The 10892-nt window shown below is 59.7% G+C and overlaps 1 protein-coding gene across 3 annotated transcripts; it reads right to left on the bottom strand.

Annotated features, from left to right (window-relative positions):
• Nucleotides 1–1967: 1967 nt before the first annotated feature.
• Erf (ETS2 repressor factor) lies at nucleotides 1968–10218 on the bottom strand. 3 transcript variants are annotated; one of them, XM_036198715.1, is made up of 4 exons: nucleotides 10039–10218; nucleotides 5451–5685; nucleotides 4977–5092; nucleotides 1968–4872 (listed from the first exon to the last, which is right to left on the bottom strand). In XM_036198715.1, exons 1-4 carry the CDS (start codon nucleotides 10058–10060, stop codon nucleotides 3596–3598), a joined length of 1650 nt encoding a protein of 549 aa, XP_036054608.1. In that variant the 5' UTR covers nucleotides 10061–10218; the 3' UTR covers nucleotides 1968–3595. The 3 variants fall into 3 exon arrangements, with proteins under 3 accessions (XP_036054608.1, XP_036054618.1, XP_036054625.1); XM_036198725.1 differs by lacking the exon at nucleotides 10039–10218 and adding an exon at nucleotides 7854–7960; XM_036198732.1 differs by lacking the exon at nucleotides 10039–10218 and adding an exon at nucleotides 5786–6169.
• Nucleotides 10219–10892: the final 674 nt, after the last annotated feature.

The raw sequence follows: 10892 nt of genomic DNA, 5'->3' as shown, positions 1-10892 counted from the left end.
GATCTCCGAGCAGCCTGAGTAGGTGAAGGATGGCTAAGAAACACAAGGAAGAGACTTTGGAGTTGTGTACGTTCATGGGAGGAGGGCTAGTGTTGTAAATGGGATTTTAGGTGGAATGAATTCATCTGTAAAATGCCCTTGAAAGATCTGAGGACTTCCTAGTTGGAAGCAAAGATCTCAGGACCAAGGTCAGGTGTCTTTTGTTTGTTTCTTTTGAGAATAGGGTCTCAGCTCACGCTGGCTTCAAGTTCACTATGAAGCTGAAGATGCTTCCTGGCCTTCCTGCCTAGGCCATGCTGGGATTACAGGCACTAGGATGGATTTGTGACACTGCTGGGAACTGAACCCAAGGGTCTTGAACATGCAAAACAAGCGCTCTACCAACTGAGCCACATCTCCAGCCCTCCCTTCTTCTCTTCTGAAATAGAGCCTCCTCTGGCATGGTGGCGCACACCTTTAATGCCAGCACTTGGGAAGCAGAGGCAGGCAGATCTGAGTTCAAGACCAGCCTGGTCTACAGAGTGAGTTCCAGGACAAACAGAGCCACACAGAGAAACCTTGACTCAAAAAAAAAAAGAGAAGAAATGGGGTATTGTTCTGTAGCAAGGGTAGCCTCGAACCAGAAGCCATCCTCCTACTGGCCGAGCCTTCCCAGTGCTTGAGGCATGTGCCACTACACTGGGCTCAGGGCATTTTGCAGGAAATGTTCCAGGCCTACCAATGGATTTAGGTGGGCGATTAAAGACCTGGGGAGAGCTGCTGTCTTTAAGGCCAAATATCACCTGTGACATCCCACACAGTCAAAATCTGGGGCAACAAGTTTGATTAGACCATGATCTGACCTCTGGACAGGTTCTGAAGCTCAACGCTTACCAGACATGTGATTAGAAGTGCTTTGAAGGGTTCTGCTGAGGCTACTAACCAGTCCTGCTTCTTTCTTGCAACGACAACATCTGCCTTCCTCTATCACCCCACTAACAATTCAGCTGCATCTACGTTGCCAGGAGATATGTCTCATCCCAACTTCCAGAAATAACCCAGTGGTTCCCACCCCAGGGAATGGCTTACATCACCCAGGAGAGGGAGCAGTTGCCCACAGGCTGCCACAGGAGCCTGTTTCTTGCCAGTATCCCAGTCCTGGATGTCTCCTCACTGCCAACTGAAGGCATCATCTGGGACCACCCACCCACTGGGGGAGGGCTGGCACAAGCTGAAGTTTAAGTGCAAGAGTAGACAGCAGTTGCCAGTCCAGTGTTCGTTCCCCCTCAGGGCTGCACAGGGTGGTGTTTTATAGCGAAGCCAGTCCAACAGGCCAGGAGCTCTCCAGTCTCTCTCTTATCTCTTAGCAACTGTATGGCCTTGGGGGAACCCCTTCCCCTTTCTGGGCCTCAGGCATCACACCTGCACTGCCCAGGTGGGGTTTGTATCCACCAGCAATCACAACCTGAATTCTTGATGGTTGTTAATAGTTCCTTCAGGACTCAGCTCTCCAATTTGGTTTTCTAGCTTTATGAGCTCATCCGACTCAGCCATCTTGGCTTGCCACCGGAAAATCCAGTTGTTGCAAGACCACGGGATTTGGAGCCTCTTTACTGAATATCTCAGCTCTAGGTCATTGGCGAGTTTAATGAAGCCCTTTGTTGAATGCTTAAAGGACCAAAATGCTTGAATATAGGACATACAGTAATCCCTCGCAAAACCCACTGGCTGGGGGTCTCACCCTGGTGGGACAAAGATTACCAATTATCTTTGAGGGTTTAAGACTTAGTTTTATTGGGGCTGGAGAGATGGCTTGATGGTTAAGAGCATTTGCTGCTCCTGCAGCTGTCCGAAAGTCAGTTACCAGCATCCACGTGGCAGTTCATAGCCATCTCTGTCTCCTTCCAGAGCATCTGACACTCTCTTCTGACCTGGGGCACAGACAGCACACACGATACAGGAGTATGCATATAGACCAAACACTCATATAAATTTCTTAAAAGATTTTTATTAATGTGTGAATGTATTCCAGTTCTGCGTGGGTGCCAGGAGCCAGAAGGGGACAACAGATGCCCTGGAGCTGGAGTTACTAGTTGTCATGACCACCCTACATGGGTACTCTGAATGGAACTGAGATTTTTCTGGAAGAGCAGAAGCATTCAAACACCAACTCATCCCTCCAGCCCAAGATCTGCATTTCAAGACACTGCCGGGCTCACTGCAGAAGGATCCCCGGCAGTGATAACACGACACTCCCCTTCTGTTATATGGCCCAGGCAGGCCTTCAACTTACCTCATCAAGTGCTGGAATTGCAGGTGCGGACCACTACACCCTCCTCCTTGTACACTTAAGGGAGATGAGCATCATGCTAGAGGTAGTTCAAAGTACAAGACCCTCATCTGGGGACCTGATCAGGGTGTGGCTTAGCAGTCAGAGCCAGAGGGAAAAGCAATTCAGGTAACAGGGAGAACCAGGGACCAGAGGCTCGACCCTGCTGAGGGTCCAGGAGGCAGCTTGGATGATAGGAAACCAGTCAAGGAATACAAGACTGGAGAAAGCCAGAGACCTTCATCCTCAACTCTGAGGTTTGCACCACCCAAGAGTAGGCCAATAGCTCCCCAGGCCTATTTGACCTGTTAAGATGGAAGCAGGTGTGTCTAGACCTGTCCAGAATTAAGGCAAGCCTGTGGTGGAGCTGTGGCTGGCTGCACCCAGTCCCTAGGACAGATTACCACATGCAAAGGTCCAAAGTTTTATTGTTTTGAATACATTCTCCAGCAGCCCCCTTATGTCCCATCCCACCCTCCATTCCCCATACAGAATAAGGCTTGACCACAGCCCTCCAGGCCACCCCTGGGACCCCAGCTGGGAGGCAGAGAGGGGCTTCCAGTTTGGTTTCAAGGGACCCCCTTCCTGTCCCCTGACCCACCTGCCCATGGGCCAGACCGAAGAGCAGCTGGGGGTGGGTGTGAAGGGCCTGGACCAGTACTGGGGTGGCGTGGGAACAGGCACTTGTAGAGATTTGTGGCCCATAGGCGGCACCCTCACCTTCCTCTGCCTCCCACCCCACCACCCCCACAGAATTTTTGGTTTATAAAATTGTCCCTCTGGCCCCTGCTCAACCTTGTGGGGTATGAGAAACCCAGGCACTCACAGCCCCTGGAGGGGCAAGGAAGGCAGGGTCAGGGCTGGGAGGGGGCTATGGAGGAGGAGGACGAGGTAAGAGGCAGAGAACAGGGAGGGAGACAAGGCTTTACTTCCTACGATTGTAATTTTTAAAAAAAAGTTCCTGGGTGTTAAAGGCCAGAGCCTCTGTTCAAATAGAAATCCCCAGAATGGAGGTGCCCCCCCCTTAACACCCCCCTCCCGCCCCCCACCACCACTTTGCCCAGAACTTAGAAACCCAGAGATAATGAGATTAGCCCCTAGCCCTGGGCACCCACCCACCCTACCATTAAAAAAAAAAAAATTAAAAGTTTTATACAAAATGAGGGGAGGAGAAAGGGAGGAGGGGGAGACTGAGGGAGCTGCCCTCACCTCCAGGGCTTTTGGGGGGGGGTTAAGGCAGCAAAAGCTCAGGGAAGAGGGGGCACACGGGGCCCTTGCCCACAGCTCTCAGGAATCACGGTGCTCCAGGGAGAGCTGTGCTGTGGCGTGCTGGAGGTCAGAGCTCACCCGTCGTGGGGTGAGGGCCCCCCCGGCCTCCCCAGGGCCTGCGTCCCCACGCACCTTCTTGTCCTCACCCTCATCCTCAGGGCCCCCGGGGAGGCCCCCGCCCCCCTCCAGGCGACAGTCTTCACTCCAGCGCCGCTTAAAGCGAAGTTTAAGGGGCATGCACTGGGCAGCCCCAGGTGCCTCTCCGGGCTCCGGCTTGGGGGGAGCAGGTGGGGCACGGGGGGTCTTGAACACCTCCCCATCTTCCTCATCCTCGTCGCTGATGTCAGTCACCTCCACCTCCTCGGACTCGCCTTCTGAGATGGGCTCCACCTTGATCTGGGGTGGCGGCGGCGGCGGGGCCAATGCACCTGCCCCCTCAGCCAGCCCACCTGGGCCACCGCTAGCCTTGTCAGTGCCTGCTGGAGCCTTCTCGCCGGCTGCCCGCTGCCGGCGTCCTAGCGGGGGCGGCTGCAGCTTAAACTTGAACGGGGATGAAGAGGAGGAAGAGGAAGACGAGGCTGAGGAGGGGACCGGCGGGGTCTCGGGTGCCATGGGAGGCAGCGGGCACTTGTCAGGGCGCTGGGGCTGGGGCACCACCAGCCCAGGGTAGTGCAGGAAGGCTCGGGGACTGAGGTGGTAGTTGTAGACGCTTTGGGTGTGGGCCTGCAGGTACCGTTTCATGTCCTCAGGGCTGAAGGAGAAGTGGGAGCCTCCCCCTGAGCCACTAGGGCCCCCACCGCCACTAGGGTACATAGGACTCAACGTGGGCGAGGGTGTGTAGGCCAGGTGGGTGGGGGTCATGGGCAGAGCTGGGGAGAGCTGAGGGGGTAGAAGGGAGCCAGGCCCAGCCAAAGGTGACACAGGGAAGGGGCTTAGGGGTTCGGGGCCACCCCGGGGCCGGGGGTAGACACGGAAGACACCAGGGTCATGCGGGAGGCGGGCCAGGGGGGGCCCTCGGAAGGCACCCAGCTCTGGAGGGCCAGGTGGTCGTGCCCGAGGGTCCTCTCCCAAAGGCTCCTCCAGCTCTGACGTGCCATCACTACAGTCACTGACTGAGCCCCGGCCCAATCGTCGGGCTACCACAGCGGAGAAGAGAGAAGAGGAGGATGAAGAGCAGGCCGGTGGAGATCGGGGATCCTCGGTGGGGGACAGCACCTCGGAGGGCGTTGAGGGAGGGAAGCGGAAGTGGCTGCCACCCGATGGCACTGGAGGGGCGCTTTGAGGCACTGCACCCCCTGACAAAAGAAGGGAGGACTCGGCATCAAGATCTCTGGTCCACGCTGGACACAGGAAGACCCACCTCTTCATTCACTCCAGGCCGTGCATCCCCCACACTCACCGGCCAGACCCACGTCGATGAAAGGGTAATTAACCAGCACCAGTTTGTTGAAGTTGAACTTGTAGGTGAACCGTTTCCCCTTGGTCTTGTGCAGAATTCGCTTGTTATAATAATAGCTGTGGGCACAAAACACCATGGGGCCATCAAGCTACACTCCACAAGACCTAGGCGCCATGACACGTGGCTGGGTGCCACTCATACAGGGTACCCAATAGCCTCAGGCCATAAAAGAGAAATCAAGTAGCCAGAGAGTGAGGACCACACCCTAAGCTCCAGTGTGACTACATTCTCTGCCTAGGATACCTCTGCGTGACCCAGGAGCTCAAAGGGCCAGGACTTGCCCAGGGCCCCGAGTTCACACAGCTAGAGGATCTTATAGAGCCGGACATCAAACCCAAAAACCTGTCCTCATGCACCGGGGTTTCCAACCATGGGGACCTGCCACTTGTACTCGGGCCCACAGCCCCTCCTCACCGCAGGGCCCGGCTCAGCTTGTCATAGTTCATCTGGGGCTTGCACTTGCGGACCCCCCAGAGGCGGGCCACCTCATCGGGGTCCTTGATGACAAATTCCCCGTAGTCTCCCTGCCAGGCAATGACGCCCTGGTACTCCTCCTTCCGCAGCAGCTCCAGGATAAAGTGCCACAGCTGGATCTGCCTCGAGCCAGGGGACGACTCCGGCTTGTAGGCCCAATCTGGGAAGGCAAACCCTGGAGACACAAGACAGGGAGCGGCCTAGGGTCAAGATGCCAAGTTGGGGGCTCTGGGTCACACCCTAGAGTCCACCCCCTGCCCAGCCCCTCAGCCAACCGAATCAGAAGGTGACAGTGCGCGTGTGTGCATCTGTGTGAAGGGGTTCCACAGGCGCTAGGAGGAGGGGAAGCCGGAGCCCGCTCCAGCGACACCAGGAGAAACAGGAAACCAACGGCGGCGGGTCCCGGGGCCAGTGCCAGGGGGCCAGGCACCAAGCCAGGATGGCGGGCAGGGCTGCCAGTGGGGGAGGGGGAGGGGCAGGAAAGGGCACACGTGGCCAGCAGGATGGGGGTACAGCCCTCTCTATGTACCCCTACTTCCATTTAGAGCCAGTAGTGCCCACCCAGCCCCCAGCTTTTGGGAACCTCCCCTTAGAAACATATATGATCTTTCCTCTTAGACCCATAGATGCTATTCCTCCCACCCAGAGCTGGAGAAGGTTTTTTTTTTTTTTTTTTTTTTTTCTTAAAAGGACCAGGCCGGGTGGGGTGGCTGGTTGATGATGAGGTCAGTGCTTGCACACACAGAGGCTTCTGTCTTCCCTTGAGAGTGAAACCCAGACTGTCTGAGAGCCCCCCCCCACCCCAGCACTGGACCCTCGGAGCCACAATGGCCTCCCCCAGTCCGTCCTCAGGGTATGGATGGAGAGGACCTGGCGCAGACAGAGCCCAAGCAGGCCCAGAACTGTCTTCACCTTCCTCCCTCTCCTGCCATCTCATCCTCAGTTTATTCCCAGCCCACCTGCTGGCCCGCCCCCAGCATTAACCTTGGGTAGAGGTTGGCGGTGGGCTGACTTGGTCCCCAGAGGGGGGTGGGCAGCCTGGGGTGGGGGGGGGGCTGCGGTTGTTATTTCCCAAACCCCCGGGTAATCAGGGGCCATCAATAATTCAGCACTAGGCAGCCGGTAATGGAGGGGTGGGAGGAGGCAAAGGGGAGGAAGGGAAGGAAGGGGGGAGGCAGATCAGGGGCCCTAGAGCCACTGAAGAAAGAAGACCAAGGTATATGGCTAAAAAAGGGGCGGGGTCCCAAGCCCTAGCCAAACTGGTGTGTGTTCAGTAACCCCCTCAAGCAGAAACCAACCAGGCCTCAGTTGCAAGACTGAGCCTCCTCAAAGCCTCAACCCCAATGTGAGATCCAGAAGCGGCTCCTTCCCCTCGAGAAAGGCAGGAATCAGGAGTTCCACCCCTTCAGGAACCACCTTTTCCAAACGCGTTCACTACTCAGTGTTCCCCTGCACAGACTTTGGAACCCTGGGCCCAGGTAGGAAGGGATGGCCGGTCCAGCAATCCCCTCCCCTAGTCTATATGCCCCAGACAGAAAGAAATCCCTGCCTGAAACCAGCCAGCCACTGCCAGGTTCCAGGAACCCGATTTCTAGATGTTTGGGACCTGAGCCTAGAATCCTGCACCAGCAGCCCTACGCAGTTTAGCAGGGGCAGCCCCTGACAAACCCTCCTAAGACCCAGGCACCCAAGCCTCGTCCTTCTCTTGGGAATCCAGGTGTTCACCCCATTATCTTGGTCCTGCTACAGAGAACCAAAGTCCCAGGATATCCTCTAGGGTTCAGGGGTCTTTGTGAACCCAATTAATTAAGTCACCCCTCCATATACCCTGGAACCACCTCCAAAAAAAAAAATCCCCCGACTCCCATCAGAGCACGAAGCTCCATGCTACCTCCACCTCCGTTCCAATCTGACTCCAGTCCGGGGGCTGGAGGGGGGGGGCTGAAGTCCCTAAGACATCAGTCTGGAGGTGGAGGGGTGTACCGACTTCCACCCTCCCCCCCCAAAATTAAAGCCACCCTTCCCAGCCCACCAGCCCCAGCCTCCGTGTCCCGGTAACCAGGCAACGTGTGTGCAGCGGCAGTCCTGGGAGCGGGGGAGCAGGAGGCTAAAAATAAACTTTGCAGAAGAGAGGGAGAGAGACTACATGCAACACAAAGGGAACTCGGAAAGGAGGTGGGGGGGCTCTGGAAAGGCCTCAAGCCCACATTCTGGGAGCTGTCCCAGGCCCCCTCGTTAACCTCCGTCCCTGAGCAACACAACCCCCAGGGCCTAGACCTCGGCTGCCACTTCTGGCAGAGACCCCTCCTCAAGCCCAGGCCCACCCCAGCACCACCCTAGTACCAGCTTTCCTCATCAGGACACAGCATACACGAGGGCCTGTTCCCAGCTTTGGGGAGGGGACGGAGTGGGGGTGACGTCAGGGTGTCTCAATGGGGCTCTGTTCCCCAGGCCTTGGAGCCAGGAGCCAGGCACCGGCAAGGAGACCATGTGTGTGTTGTATACGGGTCCACGTGCTTAAATCACGGAAACACCAGCTCTGCAGGAAGAAAGCTTGGGAGTACAGGACCTCTCCGGCATGGGGGTCCGGTGGGCTGGGAAAAAGCCGCTACAACTGAGAGAGGGTTCCTAAAACAGACAGGGTGTAGAGGTGGCTGCAGACAGGAAGGGCTGTGATGGCTGGGTCCCAGAAGGCACACCTGGATATCCCAGACCGTGCAAGCCTGGGTGGGGGCGTAAGTTCTGGGAAAGAACCCCCAACTTAACACGACTGCCTAAACTTTTTTCTTATGGGATTATAGGGGTCAGACAGGAGGGTGAGGGGGGGTTGAGGAAAAATACGCCTGCCTCCCGGGGGGCCTGAACACCTCCCCCACTCCAGGCAGACCTCGATGGCGCCAGAGCCGGGAAGAAAACAGGAAGTGGGAAACAGCCACGGCGGAGAAGAGAAGCGCCGGGATGGAGGATCGGATGGAGGGGCGCGCAGTGGCCGGCAGCCGGGGAGACAGACCGACCTGGAGGCCGTTCCGGCCCCCCGCCTTCCCCTGAGCAGCTACACGCGACCAGGACCCCAGGCAGGGCTGCACTGGCCCTACAGGTCCCGTCAAGCCAAGGCCCGGAACACAGAGGGAAGACAAGGCGGGGTTGTCTGGGCGCCTCGGTCCCCTCCCCGGGCGAGGCGAGGCTCCGGTTGCCCCCAGGGCCCGGGAGCCTGTGGGAGTCGGGGGAGTGAAGTGGGACGCACGTGACTGACCCTACGGCACAGCGCACCCCTGCCCCACCCCCGCCCCCTCCTCGGCCCCAATCCCCCGGCGCCGGAGCCCCACTCGGAGCCCTTTAAGAGCCGCCCCCACCCGCCGAGCAGGGAGGTGGGGTGGGTGGGCCGGTCAGGGCACACACCCGCACATCGGAGCCCGGGCCGCGGCGGCCGCCGCCGGGGGAAGGAAACAAGTTTGAACAGCGGCGCCCGGCCCCCTTCCCCCCCTCCCTCGTCCCCGCCCCGGGCCGGATTCCGACGGGGCAGACGGGCAGGGGGCGGCGAGGCCCCCTCCCCCCACCCCCCCGCGCGCGCCCGGGCGCAAAGTCCAGCCTGTGCAAGCCCGGGGGCGGCGGGGGAGGGGAAGGGGGAAAAGTCCGAGTGGGAGGGGGGTTAATCCTGCTGCCCCCCGCCCAGCGAGGGGGGGGAGGGGAACCCTGGCCCCTTAAGGAGGAGCAACTTGGCGGGGAAGAGAGGGGCGGAGGAAAAGGACGGCCCGCTGAAAAGAGAGGCGCAGGATCGAGGAGGGGGGAGGACGACGAGGGAGCCTCTGCATTGGCCCCCCCCCCCGTCTTTCCCACCCTTCTCAACTCCCGGCCTCCGCCCGCGCCGGAGGAGGGTACCCAAGTCTCCCCTGAGCCACCTTAAAGCGGCGCGTTCTAAGGTCGGAAACAAAAAGTTCCTTTTTCGAACGTTCGGGCTGCGCTTTGGAACTTTGCGACTCCGCGCGGGCGGGGGAGCGAGAAGGCGGTCGGGGGAGGGGCGGTGCAGCCCGGACCCCGGGTCCCGTGCTCCCCACTCACGCCCTGCTCCAGGCCCTCCAGCATCCGGCTCACCCGGTGCGGGGCACGCGCCGCCGTGAAGGTCACGGGCCGGACCGCGCAGCGCAGAACCCGGCATAGCGGCCCCGGTGTCGAGCCGCCCCCCCCCTCGTCCCGCACACGTCCCGGCCCCCGGAGTGCAACGTGACAGAACGGCAGGGAGGGACACTGCCACCCCAAGGATCCGCCAGAGCCCAGGTGGCCGGGTCCGAGCAGGCAGAGCCCAGCACCCGCAGCACCCGCACCGTTCCAAAAGGACCCACGGCATTGGGGCTCCCAGGCAGCACCCCGGCTCGCGCCGCGAGAAGCAACAGGTCTCGAGTGCTCGGGGGTCCCCCAGAACTGGGGACCCATCGGGCTCCCCTGAACCCCTTCAGCCCCCGCCCAAAGTTTTTCCTCCCGGTTTCCCGGGGCAACAAGTCTCCCCCACACGTGCTGCCCCCGCCCCCACCTGTGTCCGCCGGGGTCTTCATGCTGGGGGGCCCGGGGCAAGGCGCCCCGACTCCGGGCCGCTACTCCTGGTGCCCGCGTTGCCCCGTCCCGTCCCGCGCCCGTTGGGACGCCCTCGCCGCCGCACCCGGCCTCGCCTCTCAGAGCCTCTCCCCTCCCCGCCGCCGCCTCCCGGGTTAATATCGCACTCCGGGGCCGGGACGCCCACGCCCCCCGGCCGGCGACGTCACCACCGCGTCGCCATGGAGACGCTGTGCCCGCCCCCTCCCGCGCACTCACACACGCTTGCCGGCGCGCAGCCACTGAGGACCGGCCGGCTCTTGGCTTAAAGGGGCCGCGCGGCGGGGGAGGGAGGAAGAAGAGGGCGGGGAGGGGCTGGGGGGGTCCTGGGGGTCACGACCCTCCTTGGAGACTCTAAGTCAGCAGAACTTAAGTCTTCAGCACTCACTACCTGCTGCCTCTCTTCTGCCTTTTCCTGGCTCCGGAGTTTCTTTTGGGACCTTTCGGAGGAAAAGGAATTTTTTGGAGGGGGACGATCAGAAATTTTTGTGGGGAAGGGGCAGAATCTTCTCCGCAGGGGGCGGAGTCTGGATCTTGGAGGATGATCAAGAGCATAGCCATTTCCCAGCCTGGGTTTACCCAACCCCCCTCAACCCCGAGCCTGAAAGAGGGCAGCTGTCCAGGGGTGGGGTGGAATGGGTGGGAAATATTTCCCAGCATCGGAAATGGGGAGGCGGCTGTACCCTCGGCTCCTGTGGAGATGGGGTCTTGGCCTTCCTGATAGACCCAGTCCAGCTGGGGAGGAAGTGACCAGAGGATGCATTCGGGAGCCCCCACAATCATCACCGTCCTCAG

Source organism: Onychomys torridus, chromosome 1 (genome assembly GCF_903995425.1).
Source record: "Onychomys torridus chromosome 1, mOncTor1.1, whole genome shotgun sequence".
NCBI lineage: Eukaryota > Metazoa > Chordata > Mammalia > Rodentia > Cricetidae > Onychomys > Onychomys torridus.
Note: the sequence above shows the minus strand (reverse complement) of the source record. Positions and strands in the feature narration are given on the sequence as shown.